Below are 20,063 nucleotides of genomic sequence, written 5' to 3' on the forward strand. Positions count from 1 at the left end.
GGGCCTTCTTAGCTCCTTTGCCAAGCCAAGTGTCACATGTGGATTGGTATTAAGGAGAATGCATTAAGTGACCCCGGTGATGTTTTCAGAAGAGAGGAGGCCCACTCCTGTTGATTTGGTTCCTCTCTTCTCACTCCCTCCTATGTATACCCTGCCTGTTTCTTTTGGGCCTTCCTGGGGGTATCTTTTCTCCAAAATCATCCCCTCAAGCTACGGTTGTGTGTTATGAGTCACCTTGCCACTCACTCTGAAGCTCTCATATGAAAGCAGAGCAGGAGAGAGAGGAAGGATCTGAGCTTGAGTCCTAATTCCCATAACAGTCATGTGACTTTGGGCAAGTCACTTAAACTCACTGAGTCTCAGTTTCTTTATCTAGACAGTGAGGGCAAAGAGCATGTCCTTCATATGGGTATTGTGCAGATGACACGAGATCATGGCTGCAGCATAGGCCTGGCAATGACAGGGTGCTCAAGGGATATTCAGGGGGTCAGCAAAACAGCCCCTACTGGGTGAGGGGGCCTCTCCCACCCAGTCCGTTTATACTCAGTCAGACACCAAGTTTATTTTTAGAAAAACAGAGCAAAGTTTATTGAAATTTCAAGCTACATTTGAAACATCAAAATCCAAATCCTGGAACCATACATCAGGATAAGGTGTCAAAAAGTGGAAAGTGTTCACTCTCACAAAACCCGCTACAGACAAGCTTTCTGGGCACACCTCCCAGGCTCCATTGGATCAAAGCCATTCCCTTGTTCATCCCTCATCCACAGTAGGACACCATCCTTCTGTTCACTTGAAAGTTTTCCACAATAATTACAAAACAAAACAAAACAAAACAAAAAACGTTTTCAAATGACACTGTGAAGCCCAAACTGATCTTCTCTCAACCCCATTCTATGTAGTCAGCACCAGTGAATGGTGGGTTTGGCATTCAAAAGAGGACTTCACGTTTCAGTGGACAGCTGGGGAAAGGGTTGCAGCAGCAAGGCATCCGTGGCCACATTCAGAGCCTGGCCCCTCTTCTTGCCTTTACTCTCGAGTCTTACTTAACCTAAAGGACAAACTGGGTCAAATTGGTAAATGAACACAGTCAAAGACTTAGCCATAAGAGGTAAGGGACCAGTCAATATTCCCAAGGCTGGTTAGGCCCTTCAACATGTAGGTGGATGTGTATATGTATACATCGCTACACTAAGATACAGATCTAGCCCTATGGGTATATATATGCATTTATGGCTATATAGAAAAACTATGCCAATACTAACCAAACAGAACTTTGTAAGCGGTCATCCCAAAGCTGTAATCCCACACTGGGCTGTGCACAAAGCCATGCATTATACCATATTAACCAACAGAAGGCTGACTTGGCTCAATCTCTCCCATCTGTGTCCCCTGCCTTCATGAAGCAGGGGAGAAGAGAGAGGTTGTCTCTGCTTAAAACAAGTGGCTTCTTCATAGGAACAGTCATTGTCAGGTGAAGCTGTTGAAGATGTCCATGGAAATGAGAAACAGACCCCTTAAACTTTCTGGAGCAAACTGGTGTCACACCTCAAACTACCCTTCTCCTTTGCCAGTTGCAGCTAAGTTGCCCAGGCCCTGGGAGCCCCCAGGGCGCAGTAGCATTAGAGGCTCATTGGCTTGGTGTTACTAGGCCCCATGCAACTCAGCCTCCAGAGACCTGCTTTTGTCAGAGGGGTCTGTCACTGGAGTGGACCCAGGTGGCCATGTCCTTAGGACATCTCTTGGCACCAGCTATGCTAGGTGTAAAGTTCTCCTCGTGAGATGACGCTTGGGGAGCCAAAAACAAACTGGAAAGAACTAGGTAAAACAAGTTTAGTGGCTCTGCCCACCCTGAGGACAGAGCCACTTACACCGCAGAACCACCAGGAGCCTCGGGCACTTGTGAGGATTCGGGAGCTGGCTCTTCAGGGCTCAGACAGGACTGGAACTTCTCCAGCTGCTCTGGGCTTGCCAGGGTCTTCAACAGGGTGTTCTCACGCTCTAGCTGGGAGTTCTTCTCCACCAGCTCTCGGATCTGCTCCTTCAGGATCTCCACCTCCTCTCTCACAGCATACATCAGATGATTCTTCACCAGATCCTGCCAATGAGGGAATCATAACAAAGCCATTCCTTAGCCATCATGGCCCCTCTGCAGCACCTTTGCTCTGCCATTGGTGTGCCTGTGCTGTCCTTAATGCCAGAGCCCTCCAGCCTTCCCTCAGTGAACTGGTCTGGCAAGTCCAATTCCTCGTTCACCTTTCTCTAAAGCACTTAAACCCTCATTCAGGAGAGCTACATGATTTGACTCATGCTGGAGTTGAGAGTCCAGCTTTGAACTAGATAGGTTTTCCCCTCCAAGTTTCCAATGACTTTCAAAGCTGGCTGCTGAGGGGCCTTTGGGATGACACTTCTGCTGGTTGCCGGTGGTTTGCTATGTCCCCCATTTTACATAAGCCCCTGCTGCTGCTGATCCAGATCTGGGGGAAGGGGAGACCTGCAATGCATCCCATACTGTTTGTCTGCTGTGCAAATCTTAACCAAGAAAATAAAATTGGCTATTTTGGAGTCTCCACCCCTCCATATGACCCAGCACATTGAATTGCAGCTGTCCTGCAGCCGGCCAGTTAGCATGCAGGACACTGGCCTTGGGGAAAGGTACAGAACTGCCGCATCCTCTCTGAATTTGATGACTGCAATGAGGGCAGGGAAGGTGTCCTTAAGATCCAGAGCACAATTAAGTGGCTCCCAACCGCTGAAGTCCTAACCCTCTGCAGCCATTGTGGCTACTCCTTGGAGTATGACCTCTACCTGGTAAGGAGAGGGACAGGGGTGGGGTGCTTCGCTTCCTGTTTCCACCCAACTCCTGACCCCAGTCCAGGCTCTGCAGAGGCACTGCAGTGCTGTTGCATCCAATGAGCTCTGCCCCTTGCCAGTTGCACGATGCACACAAATGCAAGAATCTGAGCTCCCTGCCCAGCAACAGGCCCAGAAGAGAGTCAGCCTGCTGCAAAGACCTGAGATGGAGGAGAGAGGAAGAAAGGAGGGAGCCCGGGAAGGGAAGGCTGGAAATGCCCTAAAAGGTGTCACTGTAATCAGACTCCACCTCCAGTGGGGATAGGAGGCAGGCTGTCAGCTTCCTCAGGGTTTTGGCTAACGGCTTTTTCACCCATTCCCTGAATCCTGCCCAGAGTTACATAAGCAGCAGCTAAGTCAGGGGATGAGAATGATGCAGTGTTGCCACTCACCATGGCCTGTTCGATCTTGTTGTCTATGGCCACCACGCTGGCTCCGGAGGCACTGCCAAGACAAAAAGCAAAGCGACCCATTACCCACTCGGTTCTACTCTGAGTACATGGCAGTTGTGGCCAAAGTCCTCCACCTGCCTTGGCTCTTCCTCAATCAATCTCTCTCTCTCTCTCTCTCTCTCTCTCTCTCTCTCTCTCGCCTCCCTGGCCCAGAGTTCCGGACAGTTTGTCCCCAGATCCTTCCTTAGCCCCTGCAGGAAGCTGCATCTCCTCCTCGAGGCCGGCTCAGCGCTGCTGCCGCCGCCCCGAGTTCCGCCCCGAGTTCCAACCGATCGGAGCTGCGTGCCAGTCCTGGGGCGCACAGGCCACCGTGGCCTGCTCGGACGATATGCAAACAATGGGGGGTGCGACCCGGGGAGTCCCCCACCGTCGGCCTACAAGGTCCCGGGCAAACCTACCCGGCTCTAAAGCTAGCTAGGAATTCCTTCTCGGCTGGTAAGCTTCCGGCCTTCTCCCAAGCGGCGCACGGCACTCGGCCAGCCCCCTGCCCAGCCCTGCCTGGCCCTGCCCGCCGCCCCTCTGCCTCTGGCTGCCTTTGCGGCTGCAGCAGCTCGTTTAACGGCGCAGGGACGCTTCGACGACGGATCCCAGAGCGGCGGTGACCCCCCCTTCCTGCGTCCCCTACCCCCGCCCCTTCCCAGGATGCTGCACCGCGGGGAACGGAGACCAGCGGCGCACAGCTCGCTCAGAGATCGGGCTGGTGGCCCAGCTCTGGCCGGCGCCCCGGCTCGGTAGGCTCCAGAGTCAGCGGTTACCTGTTGTCCAGCTTAACGGAAACCACATCCCCTCCAAGCAGGGAAGAGAAGAAGGAGATGGAGAAATTGTGCAGCTGATAGACCGCCACCTCCATGGGGGTCTGATACATTTCGGTGTTCATGACTCGGGCTGCTGGGGAGCTCTGGCCGGGTTTCCTGCCGTGCTGGGCTGCTGGGCGGCTGCTGGCAGGCTGCGCTGGGCTGGGCTCTGCGCTAGTGTCCAGCCCTGAGGCTAGGAGCGGAACGAAGGCTGCAGAAGGAACCCAAAGCCAGGCAGGCGCTCCAGCTGGAGTGGAAGGGAAGTGACTCGAGGGGTGTCACCTCGTGTGTCACAAACTCCACGGCCGCCAGTCCAACCCAGACTCGGAGATATTTTGGCTCCTGCTTCTTTATATAGGAGGAGCCGGCTGCGTCACATGGCGTCAGGGGCCATGCAAATGAGTCCTGTACCGGGCTTTGTGGCCCAGTTAAACCACATCCCCTCCCTGAACCTTAGGCTGAGACTGTAAACAGTTCAGCGCGTTCTTGTACCAACTGGCATCTCCAAAGAGGGCTCTGGAGACTGATAAAAACCAAACTGGAGCTGATTTCTAGAGAAATAATAAATACAAATGCCCTAACAAGAGGCAGAGGGCATTCAGTAGAGAACAGCGCTAGTTTGAAAAGCTCTTCTTCAGGTGGCATCCAGCATGCCCCCATGGCTTTACATGCTCTCCTATGTCATACTCCCTGACACCCGCCCTCACCATCACGGCCTCACCTTCTTCCCAGTCACTGCCCTCTCAGTCTCTCCCCTGCACACATACTTTGTCACCTGCACATTCACTTTCTAATCAACCCAGCTTTCCCCTCACCAGCCAGCTGGCATGCTGACCTGCCCTAAACCCCAGCACTCATCCACTTGCCCCTTCCTCTGAATGTTCAGGTGTGGGAGTAATTGTCTGTGGACTGGCACATGTACAGGTCTGTGACATGCATGTAATGCATGCACAGGTCCACTCTAATCTACAGATGCATATGTATGGTGTGCGAGAGCTGAGGTGAGTGGGTGAACATGTATGGGAGAGCAGCTAGGTGGGTAACAAAGGAGGTGAGGAGGAGACAGGGTATAGGAGTGAGCACTGGAGTGACCACAAGACGCTAGCCCTTTTCTCTTTGGTATACCACATTCTACTCTTCAAAGAAAATACATTAAACATTATCCAGGATCCCGTGTCTCTATTTTTTAAAAACAAAACTTTGTTACTTTTCTTTTAAAAAGTGAATGACAACACTCTAAACCAAAGGTATAAATATATATAAACAATCCCAGGAAAACACCTGCCCTGTGATGGGCCCAGCCATGCACAGCATTAGAGGGTACTTCAGGAAAAACAGACTCCAAACCATAAACTAGATGAGGTGATTGTTCCATAATAAAAGTTACACGTTTCCATTAAAACGTATTTTCTTTATATTCAGCCTAAAGCTGAGGGGGAAAAAAAAAACAAAAGCACCAGAGACTTGAGGTCCTTTTCTTCCGCTCCTTCCTGAGTGAGGCCACCTGGTGGACAGAAGCAGGATTGCCACCAGAAGGAGCAAGAGGGGCAGGGACAGGTGATGCAACCGGGAATATTATTTACACAAACTCAGGACCAAAGGAGAACACTGGGTTCCACCACATATACAATAGTTTGGATGAAGTTACGGCCAGTACCCATGAATCAGTGCTCCACAGGCTGTGGTCCAAAGAAAGATCCTAATGCAATCATGCTATTGGAAAAGTACTGGGGCCTCTTATCAGCAAAGAAGGTAATTATTATTTGCTTCAGGACATTTATCTTAACCAGGTGCCTGGCACCAACACCCTGGCCAAGGCCCCAGCCAAGCCCAGTCTGAAGACCTTGATTTTCCCCCGGCTTCCAGGGCAGTTATGCCACTGAACAGCCAACATTTTTGGCTATGGTGTGGTGCTCTATTGGTGGATTCCAGTGGTGATAATATGTGTACAAGAGCCATTATATTGCAAAGTGCTGACCAATAAACTAAGTAAATCTGCTGCACTAGCCCGGGATGGTGTTTTTCTTCATCTCACTTTAGGTAGGAGACAATCCCGATCTCAAGACATTCCGTTAATTTTAAGACACAAGCTCTCTGAACACGACGTTTGCACTAAGACAAGTGTAGTAGACAGAACAAAGTGCAGACTATACTTATGGATCATCGAGAACATTTGTTGAAAAAAACCCTCTTAAATCAGGAGTTTAACTGGTATCGGAATTCCCTGATATATTAGTATTAATTTGCTCTCCGCACTGCATAGAGAGTTTTTTTGGTCCAGAAAGTCTCCGAGCTGACCTTTCATTGGCTTGTTAATTTTTCCTCAACTATTGCTTTCCCCTCCCCTCAAGATTCCAAAGAAGATGATGAGAAGAAAAGGGGACAGAGAAATAAGCTGGGCTAGCAGGGGAAAAACACCACCAGGAAAACAGGGCACAGGACAGAAGTAAAACAGCTCCTTCAACAGGGACTCACTTATGTGAAGACAGAGGCAGAGAAATCCAGGGGGCATGGGAAGGGAAGGCAAAAGGGTTAAGGTTCCCAGCAAAGCTGCATTTGAATTGATCATTAATTTGTCTAGGGCCATACCTCCTTGAACACACCTGATCTCATCTGAGTTGTACATTAGTTGTACTTCAATTATGAAAGCAAACTGAGTCTGAGACTCACTGACAATTGTAGTTACTATTAATATAGCATCAGCTATGGGCAGACACTGTGCTGGCTGCACCACCAGCGCCAAGGTATAGGCACTGTCACTATCATTTTACAGATGAAGAAATCAACGGTCTGAGAGGCTACCTTGCCCAAGGCAGCAAAGGTAATAAATTACAGAGCTGAAACTGCAGCCCAGGGTCTTCCTGACCCAGAGATCAAATTTGTTCCTACTCCACTGATCAGTGAGGCAGGGAATAGGTTTGTTGAATGGGTAGAGGCTTGAATGAGTGAGTTGAGGAAGTTGGTAGGGGGTTTGGAGGTGCCAGAGAGTGGTAAGGAGGAAGAAAGGGTGAGAAGCAGCAGCCCTACTGTTAGAGAGGTCCAGAGACTGCCTTTGAGTTCTGCGAGCCTTGGCTTTTCTAACACGTGAGGCAGAGGAGAGCTGCAATGGGTGACTGGAACAATATCCAACTGTCCAAATGAGTTTTATGAGACGGCCATGCTCACCCACATCATTCCAAAAGGCAGCCAAGCAATCCTCAAAGAAAGCTACCTGTTTGGGAAATAGGAGACATTAATCTAACAGGATGGCTTCCAGAATGGAACATGTAGGCCTGGGGTGTACAATATTCCAAATCAAGTATGGAGTCTTGGCAGCACAATCACAATCCAGTCAAACTTTGAGTTCCTGGAGCCCCACTCACCGGCACCCTTAATTAACTCCTTTTTCCCCCTATTCCAGCTGTGCTCAGCTTTTAGGAAAATGAGGTCAATAAGAAAACAAGTTCATATCAAAGATTTAGTTTAAAAAAAAAAAAAGACTTGGAAAGGAGGTCCCAGGTTCATCCCAGACTCAGACAAGCTCTCATCCTCTCTACATCTCTGGTTCTGTTGAGTGAGATGTGATCACCCTGAGACCTTATGATCCTTCAATAGGAAAGAATGAATGGATCCCAGGGTCCACTGGCTCCCTAAGGGAAGAATATGGACTTAAATGTCTCTGTAGAAAGATTTTCTGGCCAGGTACAGTGACTCACGCCTGTAATCTCAGCTCTTTGGGAGGCCGAGGCGGGTCGATCACCTCAGGTTAGGAATTCGAGACCAGCCTGGCCAACATGGTGAAACACTTTTTCTATTAAAAATACAAAAAATTAGCCGAGCATGGTGGCGCACGCCTGTAATCCCAGCTACTCGTGAGGCTGAGGCAGAAGAATCACTTGAACCTGGGAGGCGGAGGTTGCAGTGAGCCAAGATCGTGGCATTGCACTCCAGCTTGGGCAACAAGAGTGAAACTCTGTCAAAAACAAAACAAAAACAAAAAAAGATTTTCCAACAACAAGGGCAGGGGAGGTAAGGGTGGGTAGGAAGGGTGGGAGTGGGGGAAGGAGGAGGAACCCAAAGAGTTTTCTGCTTAACCCTCAGTACACCAGAAAATTTCTCCATCCAGAATAGCTGTTCCACACCTTGCAGTGAGTGGAAGTTTGTGCTGTACCTATCCATGATCTGATCCAATATTGAGACTCTCAGGGTCCTTGTGTCCCGTGGAAGTGGGCCCCAAACAGGAAACAGTTGCCTAGGCATTCAATGGCCCAGCTACCCCAACATTCACAAATGTTGTCAAATTCTCTTTCTGACATCCCATAACTCACAATGTAGGCTGAACCCAGAGTCAGTACGGCAACAGTGCCTCACTGAGGAGCCAGGCCCTTTGCTGGCTCTCAGTTGTAGTCTTAATGGGACATAGCAACAAAACAGACATGGCTGACCCTACCTTTCTCAGGGGTGACCTTCTAGATGGAGGGTGGCATAACGAGGACAGTGCCAATTCCCTTCATTTCAGGAGGCCTTAGAAACCAGCATATTCCCCTTGAGCTGAAAGAAGTGCCTCAGCATTTCCTACTCATCTGTTCCCCTTCAAAAGCCAGACTGGACTCTCTAGGACAAGAACCCTTCCTACGCCAGGTTCCCATGGGACAGTAGAACAGAGACTGAGCAAAGTCTGGGTGGCATAACCCTGGGCAGGATCTCAGAGCCCTGATGGCGGTTGGACAGCAGATTCAGGGTGGGTGCGGTAGGTTGGGGGTGGTGATGAGGGGGAACATCTCACTTCCCTTTTTGTCACACTTGAAGTACTGTGTACCACACAGCCAGAAGGAAACTATTTATAGGCAAGTCTTCCTTATTATCTACAGGGAATGTTCCACCCAAAGATTCGGCAACGTTGCCAGCAAAACACAGGGTCCTGTGTCAGGAGGAGCGGAAAAAGACATGATGCGAGAGGTGCGGGAGAAGCCACAAAGCAAACATCGGGTTAGGAGCTGGAAAAGGAAATACAAAAAGGATATTCAGCGCTAGAGCGTTAACACAGTGTTAATGGGATGGTTGAAAAACATCCCTCCCCACTTACTCCTCCACCGCCGGCCCCTTCCATCTGAAGCTCTGTCTAGTTCTAATTACTTACTTGTCCCTTTTTCTGAAGAGGCTGGGGGAATAAGGAGGCTGAAATGCCATGGCTTAATTTGTCCTTGCTTCTCACTTATCTTCTCTCTTCCCTTCTGGTTCCACTCCAGTGTGGGAGACTATAGACAGGAAGGCCACTGCCACTTACATAGTTACTTTGGTTTCATGGAAAATCCCCAAAGTCCAGAAGGAGGGAAGCAAGAAGGAAAGACGGAGAAAGAGAAAGTGCCTTGTTCTCTGTGGATCATGTGAACTGCCCTGCATGGCCAGGACCCAGAGCTCCGAATTTCAGGGGGCAGGAAAATGGGGAGGAGGATGCAGATGCAGATGCAGAAGGCGATGATGAGTGCGAGGGAGCCCAAGGAGAATCTTGGCAGAGATATGGACACTGTCTTGGAAAAGCAGTTCTAGCAATTGATTTGGGGCAAACTCTGGCACTGAATGATGGCAGGAGCAATGACTTGTGCCTTTCAGCTTCCTCTCGTCCAAGGTCCCATGTGAGCGTCACAAACAATCTCTGAGTGACACTAGGGATGACAGGCGCAACCAAACTTGTTTTAACAAGGCATTTTACCCCTCCTGCCCTCACTCAGAGAAGTAAAAAACTGCTCTTGTCAAATCACCTTCATCACCCTAACTTTGATGGCTCACCATGGTGGGGGGTGGTTTGTTCTGCCATGTCAGCAGGACTGGAAGTATTGGCGACTTATCCAGGAATGCAGTTTAGCTCAGTGGATCTTAAATTTCATGAACCTTGTGTCAATATTTATGCCTGTCTCCCTTCCCCTTATGCCTTGCAGCTGGGAAAATTTACCTCCATAATTTTTCCAAGCCCTCCTCTTATTTTCCACCCTCCCCATTGTCCATCTACAAGTAGGAAATAGATATCCCTGAAAAAGGCGGTTGGTAAAACTAACTTTGGTAAATGGAGTCACTGTCTTCCTTTCCCCTGCCCACACTAGTTGCCATTATCATTTAATTAAATTCAAATCAGTTCAATTCAAAGTTGAATGCTTATTCAAAGCGCAAGGCACATTTCAAGGAAATTTAAAACAGTAAATTGGCAGTACAAGTCCAAAATTGTACTTCCTTCCAGAATATTCTAGGTCTGTGGCCAATTCAGAAGTCTCCTATTGGTTAGACCTTAGTGAAATGTTTGCTTCAGGAAAAAGCCTCGGGCTTGGGGGTGCTTAGGTTGGGGGGTGGCCTGGGGTTGGGAAGGACCATGCCACTACCATCTGGGGCATCATTTCATGGGGCAGAATGAGGCGTGCTTTTCTTCTCCCCACCCTGCCCCTCAACTGATGCCCACCTAGATAGGATAATGCAGCAGCACGAAACTTGGGGTTTCTGTGGGATCTACCATTCCTTTAACATTGTGGCTGACAGTGCCAGGAAAGGTCTCTCACCCTTGTTCCCTTCCTTAACCCTAAGGCTTTGTAAAGCAAGGGAACAAGGCACAAGTATTTGCTTTCTGAGTTGCCAGTCCCTTTCTTCCAAGACGGGGGTCTTTGCTTAGCATGGGCTCACCTCTCCCTGCCAACTTCTTGATCTTTGTCCTTTGACCAGCTCCTCTCAGCCTTACACTTGTCCCACCTCTTTCACAGGCAGGTGCTAAGGTTCCTTGCCCTCTCCTACAGACCAGCAAGCATCTTCAGGTAGACAAACAGGCTCCCTCGTCACAGCCCACCCTCTGGAAATCCCAGTGTCCTGCAGCCTTCCCAGGGGCTGGGAAAGAAAGCAGCAAGACTATGGCCACTCTCCACTTTTATGTGTCTGCACCAGCCCTCCACCAGTCTATCCAGGCCAGCGGGACACTGGCAAGGCCTCTCTCCATCCACTCTGCTCTGTGGAACAGTTCCAAGAGCCGAAATTCCAAGCCATTTTCTCTGGCAGTTGCCAGGGTTACTTTGAGTAGCATGTGGAGGACTTGGAGGCTATTGGCAATGCTTGGAAGACAGCAACCAGGAGGATCTTGTTGGGGATGGGGGTGCAGCAGACAAGGGGCCTGTGAAGAGGGCAGGAGCACCTGCCTCCATTGTGGGCCCCACTATAGAATGGGTGGCCTTTGAAGCGGCACAGGTTCTCTAGGGACAAAAGGATGGTTAATAATGCTGGGCTCTTTAGTTCCTTAGTTATGATGCCTCCTAGGGCCCTTGCTTACCTCACAGCAGAGCTATTCACCATGAGCTCATTTGAGGTAGCTCCTTGATTCTCAGTTGTGGGACTCTATCACATGTGAAGAGGGGCTCTGCAGATTGCAAAGGGCCTCTGGCTCTCCAGCCATCACCATCCACTGCCTCCCACCTTCCAGGATGGATAGAAGGCAGCCTAGCTGGGGTGGGGGCAGTGGCAGGAGGCAGGGGGCACACTACTGCCAGAACAGAAAGAAAAGGAGAAACAGGGCCAGCTTCTCCCTGGGGAGGGCCCCCCAACCATGGGAACAGCACCAGGAATCTCAAAGGAGTGCTAGAAGGACTTAAGGAAGGTCTCCTGGCCTGGTTTGAGAATTACTGACAAGGAATACACACAACTTCTCAGGAAGAAAGAGTAGCACAGAAGCACACGCATTTGTGCAAACACCCTCTCCAGCCTTTCACACAGTCTAATAATTCACAGACAGCCAGGCAGAGAGGGGCATCTGCCCCCCTTCCCCGATGTTTTCACCTTCCCCATGACCCCAAAGGGGTAGTAAGGCCATAAGACATAGCAAGATAGCAAGGTAGGACACTCCAGACCATGCCAGAATGTCAAAAGTCATGGCCTCTGCGCTCTCTGACATCCAGAGCTAGCTGTGTGCTGTGCAAGGGTGACAGGTGACAGGGTCTTAGGGGAAGCTTGAGGTGGTATTCAGGTGGACACAGGGGGAACCAATTTGAAGCCTCACACTGCATACTGCGAACAGGAAGTCCTGGCACTGCCAGAAGCACAGTTTTCAAGGACGTCAATCATGCATTATAATGGGCTCTTTTAAATGAAGGAGAAATAAAAACAAGTACCATTTGTGCACAATCAATCATATGAACGCCTAAGAAATGATTCCCACAGGCTCCTCTTGAGGACAGTTCTAACTAGAGCCAGTCCTGGCATAGAGGCCCTCTGTGACCTGAGAAGTTTGATCTGAAGGGCGGTGAGAAAAAAAAAATATCCCTCTCAGTCAGCTGTTTTCCAGACTGCTACTGTGGTCCTTACAAATGCCACCATGAGAATCATGCCTTTGGGTTCCAATGATCTCTCCTGGAGTTCTTCGTTTATACTTTGAGGAATGAGAACAGCTTCTTTTCCAATGCAAAAAGCCCTGGGAAGGTGTCACATTCAGCCACTATACCAGTTCAAATACTTGAGTATGAACTAAATTATAGTATTACTTTCAACAGAGTAGTCAGTGACCAATCAGCGTCAGCAGACAATTGGACACGCAGCAGGTAAACCTTGATGATGGGCTGCAGTGGGCCTAAGGGAGATTGTGGAAAATGCAGGCATCCTGGGCTGCAGCCCTAGCATGTCTAGTGGAATAGGTGTGGGGCAGGAGAAGGGTATGTCTCAGGTGTTTTGGATGCAGCTCTTTTGACACTAGTCCATGGAACTGCTTTTAGGAACTGCTGGCTTAAAGGTAACAGCCAAGAAAGGATCTATCTGAAGAGCCCCTATGGTGCCAGGGGCACTGAGACCCACTTCGTGTGACACATTCGGATGAGGCTTGGCATATTCTAGGCCTGCTGTCTGTTCTGCCCTTTCTTTCTCTCACTCCTGAAAGTTTGACCAGAATGTGAGAGCTACTATCAGAGAGATGATCCTGAACATGCTCTGATTTATATCCAAATCTTGGCAATTTTTGCCTGCCTGTTAAGAGGAACAGATGCCTTTTAAGACACTTCACAGTGGTCAGTGAAAACTCTCAGCCTGGCAGGTCAGGGACATGTGGCGGGGGAGGGGTGGGCATCGTTGTGGGAAAGAGAGAACCCAGCATAGAGAAGGGGAAGGGGCTGATTTTTCTCTAACAGCATAGTTTGGTCAATGAACTGGCCCAACCTCCCTTCTACAGGAACCAGCTCTTCTCCAGCCCTGTGGCTGTCACTGCCCGGTCAAACCTGGGTCAATTCCCAGGTGAAAGGGGTGTGACTCATTCCCCCCTCAAGAACCTGCTCGGGCTGACTATAAAGTCTTGCCAGGATCTCTGCAAACATGCCCGTCCCCACCCCGATCCAAGCCTGGAACTCACCCCTGCCTACCATCCTCACCCAATCCCATTGCTTGTGAGCCCCTCCCTGGCAACAAGGCCATCTCCCCTGCTCACTGACTCCCCTCTCGAAGGGGGAGCAGGAGAGGAATTTACTGTTCTCTGTGGTATGCATCCGGCCTGTTTTTTGGCCTTATTTTATTTTATTTTATTTTATTTTTATGTTTAATTTACATTGTTTGCTAGGTTTGGGGCTTAAATAAACAAAAGCTATGCTTCTCCCCAAGGCCTAGACTTCCTGGTTGCCTGCCAGCAACAGAGTGACCCTTTTAACCTCTTCTCTTGCTCCTTAAGACATTCAGTGTTGGGGGTGGAGTTGAAAGAAAAAGATATTTAGGGTCAAAAACCTGGAAATTTTTAGTGCCAGCCTAAAATACCATCCCCGGCACTTGCCGACAGTATGAATGTTAAGCATTGAAGCCACCTTACCAAGGACAGGCGGCTTTTAAGCCCACAGCAAGATTGTAAAAATAAAGCACAAAAATGGAAAGTTCAAAGTATTAGCATTGATTTCTTTTCTTTCTTTCTTTCTTCTTCTTTTTATAAATCTACTCTACAGATGTCTTTGTACCACCAAGCAAAGACAGAAGTGCCCGGGTCTCTGTGGGTGGGGCCTTTGTGGCACGAGCAAACTTAAAGACCTGTAGACACCAGAGCACGGTAGGCCTGACCAAGAAGACTTCTTGCCAAAGCTCATACAACTTAAAAAATAAGGGGAACACTAGCCCCTATGTCCTAGGGATAGAGGTCTAAGAGCAAACTAACGAATCCTGGTCAACAGTTCTGACATCCTGTTATTTGCTAAAACTAATAATACCATGGAGTTTGTTGACAGAGTTGCAGAAGAGCTAAAGTAAATATGGAAACCGAGGAACAGCCAAGTATAGACAGTTACTAGCTCAGCAGTTGAGAGGACAAGAGTTTCACAGATACTCCTTGGACATCTTGGGGCACCGGGCACTGAGCATGATTGGGAGATGACCCAGAAGGCATCTGTCAGGTCACTGGGTGATTTCTCTCCAACAATAGGCTGCTGCAATGATGGGTTTGGCCTACAGAGCTGGTACTGAGCTCTCAGACAGACAGTAATGAGATGAAAAATTGAGAGGGACTCCCCTGATGCATTTGTGAAGGGAGTTATGCCCCAAGAAACATTACTTTAGCTCCGATTTTAAATGAACTTGTTCAAGTGGGAAGAAAATATGTCAGAAGGTCAGAGTTTTTTTTCCACCTTGGCCACTAGCCAGCTGTGGACTTCATGGAAGACCTCTAAACTCTCTATGCTGCTAGACCCGCATCCCTGAAATGGGAGTAATGCCACACAAGGTATGCGTGTTTTATGGATACCCTAATGTCTGGAAACACAAATATATAATTTTATTTTACTTTTTTACAGATCAAAGATGTCTTTGATGACTTTATAAATATTTACCTATGGACTTTATGGACACCCTGTAGGAAGCATAACTGAGCTCTTTGGAGAGTGAAAAAAAGGGCTACAAGAATGTGATAAACTCTATGATAAGTAAAAACTCTGGTTTCCAAACACCGCTGGCAAAATGGCTCCTCAAGTGAGCAGTCCTTTTAACACTGTTTCAAATTCATCTTTCTAACCTTGTGTCTGGTTTCAATGTTTGTTCTCATGGTTTCACATATACTGCTATGGGGAGGGGGTAGTTCAAGAAGTTGTTGTTAAAATGGAGTCCATATTTAAATTATTCTCCTGAAGGTTCTAGCAATGTTTCCCTGTATGTAGAACTTCTAACTTGCACACCGTTTTGACCCCAAGAACCACTCTGATAGTACAAACAATCAGTAATCAGTAAGACCTCTATTCTTTCTAGCAGTACTGAAGGCACAGTCAGACAGGACCACGACTGAAAATGGGTCATGCAAGGTCTCAGGTGAGCACTGATTGGCTTTCTAGACTAGAATATAAACCTTGTGAGGGCAGGGGCTTATCTTATTTACTACTGTACACCCAAGGCTTGGACCGGTGCCTGGCACACAGTACAAATACAATAAATACATGCTTAGTAAGTAAAAAAAAAAAAAAGATTGTCTATGTGTTAGGACTTTGCTAATGGCCTTGTGGAGAACTATAAGCACATTCGTGAATTAGTCTTCTGTTAACACTTTAATTTGGGGACAATCATTGTTTGAGAGAAACTGTGCAGTTACAAACACAAAAGACCCGTGAAAATCAAACATACTTGGGAAACCCAAACATAGTTTAATTGAGTAAGTGGCCGCTAATGACCTGGAAGCACGGCTCAACCACTTAAGTAAAAGGGATAATTCACCCATGTGTGTGCTCCTGGTTCTCCACTAATGCTAGGACTTTGGTCAGTTTCCATCTTTAGCTAAAGGGGCTGGGTCGGTTGGGAACAGGTCACCCACAGTGAGCAGTAGAGGGTGATAAAGCCCAGGAGCAGGGTGGCCAAGTCTCAGCTGGCACCAGTATCAAAGAGGGATTTAGGGCTAGCAGGCCTGACGCTCTGAGTGAGTGGCAGCCATATAGCTGGAATGACGGGAGTGGGGGGAGGACAAAAACCATCTGGACTAAAAATACCCTGATACTCACTAAGATAAAGGAAATTCTCACCATTAATGTCACCCTTGGGTTTGAAGTCGAGGTGCCCTGTTAAAATGGAAAGTCTTTCTCAGAAGGGGAATTGTTTAGTTTTTCTCAGGGAAGGGATGTGATGACCTGCCTCAGCTTGATCAGAATAGTGGGAGGGGCTTCTGGGAGAAGTAACCCAGGCTGGCTAAGTATAGACTGGTGGGGTGCTGCCTAGGGTGGGGCATCACAATGGGTCCTGGTTATCTGGTGGCCTTGGGATTTCAGGGGACAGGTAAATGTGGCCAAATATTGAAGACTCACTGGCAAGAAACCAAACTGCCTCTGAGTGGGCAGCTTTAAGAGTAGTAGAGTTTAGGGCAAAGGAGATTGTTTTCTCCTTCTGTTCTTGGTAAATGAAAGCAAGCTGTTATGAAGATGTCGTGAGGAGCAGCAAGGCTGCTTTGAGCATATTGGGGATGTTAATCTTCAGCGCTCCCTGCCTGGGAGACCCCGTTTGCTTGCTCATCAAAACATCCTCCCCAGGCGCATCCTCCTCCAGCTCTACTGCCTCATTTATATGGTGGCATAGCTGAGAAATTAACCCCCAGAAGAGTCTGTGGCTGCTGGGGGTTGATAGATTCTTAATCCCTGGGGTAATTTCTTTTTACCAAGAGCCTGCTGCAAACCCAAAGGAATGAGTCTAGTGGGAGAAATTCCAGGCAGAAGGGCAGGACGCTGAAGGAGCTTTCTTTGACCATTTTCTGCCACTTTCTGCTGGCAGTGGCCTTCTCAGCCTGTGCACCAGTCAGCCCTGGCAGCAGACACAATACTGACACTAGAGCTGGCGAGGGAAGCCCTTGCCCCTCATCACCACTCCTTCTTGCCCTTGTAAAACTCTAGAAAAACCTCAGCCCTGGTGCTCCCTCTAGTTTGACCAGGTGATAGCCAATTGCCTGACACCAGGTAGAGCTGGGCCGATAGAGGGAGGCAGGGGAGTGGGGCTGGGCAACACCCCCTCCACCCCCGGGGCCCTGTTGTGAGGTGTTGACAGCTGGGAGAGGACCTGAAACCAGTTAGCCTGGGGCTCCCAGCCAGCAGTGTATTTTCATCTTGTTTTGACTGGGACCGTCCTCCCCTGTGTAAACACATCCATGTCAGGGGGAAGAAAATGTACAACAGCTTAAAATAAATGGGTGGAATGCCTCCCACTCATGAATCACCAGTGCAGGGAATGCCCTGCAGGTGGGCCTTGCTTTAAGCAAACCTGACATTATGAAAATTTTAACTTAACAAGAGGGCAAGGATGGATAGCTGTTAGGACTTGACCTACCTCTGGGAGATCTCAAAGCGTCATCGGGTCCAAATAATATCAGCAGCTCCCATGTACTGATTGCTTAGTGAGCACTGCGCTAAAGACATTAGATACATTAACCTTTTGAATCTTGTCAACGCTGTTAGGAGTTGGGTATTATCTTATCATTAGACCTGTTTTGTGGATGAGGAAACTGAGGCTCAGAGAGGTTAAATAACTTGCCTGGGGCTACACAGCAAGCAAATGGCAGAGATCAGATGAAACTCCCTGGTGTGTGATTTTAAAGCACTGGGCTGTCTCTAGCTGGAATTGTGCTTTGTTCTGAGGAGGGTTCCAGGCCCAGCTGCACTCCAGGCAGTAAGTGGAACCTGCACTAGTGTTCCTTCCCACTGAACTCCCTTCATACAGCTGCAGAGGAATTTGAAAAGGGTCCTTATCAGGGTCAGGGTGGGGAAGGCCTTGGGTGGGGGCTGTTTCTTTCAATTGACTAAAGGACTCCCAAGGCAATTAATTCCCTGGAAGAGTAAGCCCCCCTGGAATGCCAGGATGGGATGGATCATCTCCATTTCAATTCAGGGACTGGCAGATTGTTTATGGGCAGCTGCTTGACCAGTCTCAGGGCAGGCCACTCAGTAACTGCAAATAAGTACAAACTACCAGACACCAGGCTGGGGAGGGGACAAAAGACCAGTATAATCCAGTATAAGCAAAAACCAAATGTAAACACATATTTTGAAACAAAATGTCACCAATCATGGTCTGTGCAGGGCTGGCCCCCAGGGTAAACTGTGAAGTACGAGTCTGTCTTCAGAACCTTCCTGCTTCCTTTTCGGGTACCTTCCTCCTGCCTGTTCCTTTACGCCACCTGTGCCCTCCTGCTGCCTGGAGTTTGATGGGTCCCATAGTTTCAGGGGTGCAGCAGGGGACCTGCCTTCCTTAGCAATGTCCTCTTTAAGAAAGACTCCCAGTCTCCTTCACAAAAATCAAACGTAAATGGCCTTCGGCCATTTAAAAGGACAAATCGAAGAAATTTGTTTGTGTAAATTGTAGGTAATGGCTTAACAGGTTTTTCTCAGTCAGATCACAGGGGCTTTAATCCAAAGATTTCGGTCAATGCTATAATTTTAGTCATACGTGGCGGGTGGTGGGGAAAGAACAAGCTGGAGAGATACAACAGTGGGGGAAAGATTGCTTATCAGTGATGTTCAAATCTTGCCAAGTTGGCCACAATTGACTGTGACTCTAGGTAAGGCTGGCTGTATGAATGTACAGGGATGAATACTATGCTCTTATGCTTGTGCCGTATTCTTTCCAGAGCACAGTGGAAAGAGCACTGGAATAGTAGTCAGGAAACCTGGGTTCTGGTCTGAGTTTGCCCCTGACTACCAGAACACAACAACAACCTTGAAAAGTTCCAGAACCATTCTGGGCCCATTTCCCCTAACTATAAAACGAGAGGGTTGAGGCTGCAAAATTATATTTATTTGGGTGCTTTTTTGATGAATGATACCTCTATTTAGACTGGGAGCTATATCCAAAGTTTCCTACAACAGTGTCTGGCATATAGCATGTGCTCAATAAATGGATTATGTTGAGTGAAGTGAATGAATGAATGGCAAGAGTGACTTCTAAGGTGGTTGCTCAGTTCTGATAGTCTCAGCCTCAATCTCCTCAGATGCAGCTATTTGCAACCATGCTTCTTGAGTCAAGAGGCCTTGGCCAAGAGCTGGGTGAGGTCTTCAGGCCCTTGCCCTCAGGACCAGATCATGTCTGCCCCCATGGGGTACAGGGGCAGCCTGCGCTGGGGATAAGCAGATCTGAGACAAAGGCAGCAAGCAAGAGCTTCCAAGAAGTGCGGAAGGCTTGCAGGATGCTGGATGGGGGTCGGGGAAGGGAGAGGGCTGTAGGAAGGGCAGGGTAGGTCAGGAGGAGGAGCCAGGGGAGTAACTTTTACAACATTTTCTGTAAAACGGGAAACCTAGATAACAGGGACCTGACGGGTGTCTGGGCTGAGGTAGGGAAAAGTGCCGAGTCGCATGGTGACTCAAGGTCAGGAGCTGGAATGGAGCCCAGAGCTCTCAAGCCTCTGCTCACTCCCTTGGGACTGGCCCTTGGCTCCAGGCCAGCTCCCTGAATAGTTCCCCCAACCCCCACCCTGCCCCTCCAGGATTTCAGCTTCTTAGGCCAATCTGCTTCCTTGTCCAGCCACTGCCTCCACTGTCCTCCCTTCCCCTCCCTCTGCCAAGGCTACATGGAAGTCCTTCTCCAAACTCGCTCCAAGGACTCAGCACTGGGGCCCAGTGCAGTCACCCATTAGAGCTCTCCAAGGCCAGGCCAGCTTCTGGGCAGACTGGCCTGCCTTCCCAGTGTTGCCCACATTCACACTCTGACATAACTCCTCCCCTCCTTATGCAAAAGGAAGGAGGCTTTGCCAGCACTACCTTCCTCCCCTCCAAATACCTCCCCCTCCCAACCCGCCAGCGCCCTACTCCAGCCTACTCCATCACCCAAGCCTCTAGGGACACTCCCAGACATTGTTCTCAGGTGCCAAGATGTTCTCCCTTTCCCTCCCTACTTTTTCCTTCAGCAGCACCCTTTCACATTATAACAGGGGCTGCAGTTCCAATCCAAAAGAGTGAATCTTCAGGGGTGAAATTTTAAGTATTAGTGAGTTGGGAGACAGAGAGATTTATGGGGCAGAATTCCTTCCCTGTATTCTTGATATAACACT

General features: G+C 48.8%; 1 protein-coding gene across 6 annotated transcripts in view; it reads right to left on the reverse strand.

The window, feature by feature from the left end:
• Positions 1-559: 559 nt before the first annotated feature.
• TSC22D3 (TSC22 domain family member 3) overlaps positions 560-20,063 on the reverse strand; it is a 64,163-nt gene continuing 44,659 nt past the window's right edge. For 5 of the 6 annotated variants that reach the window (XM_010364569.2, XM_010364568.2, XM_030933683.1 and 2 more), the window contains exons 3-4: positions 3,246-3,297; positions 560-2,098 (exon numbers count right to left, since the gene is read on the reverse strand). In XM_010364569.2, the coding sequence (XP_010362871.1) occupies positions 1,868-2,098; positions 3,246-3,297 (283 nt within the window). In that variant the 3' untranslated portion in view covers positions 560-1,867. Of the gene's footprint in view, positions 2,099-3,245; positions 3,298-4,060; positions 4,494-20,063 lie in introns of those variants that run through there. The other variant, XM_010364570.2, reaches the window with a different exon arrangement.

The sequence above is a fragment of the Rhinopithecus roxellana genome, chromosome 7 (assembly GCF_007565055.1).
Source record: "Rhinopithecus roxellana isolate Shanxi Qingling chromosome 7, ASM756505v1, whole genome shotgun sequence".
In the NCBI taxonomy this organism is placed as follows: Eukaryota; Metazoa; Chordata; class Mammalia; order Primates; family Cercopithecidae; genus Rhinopithecus; species Rhinopithecus roxellana.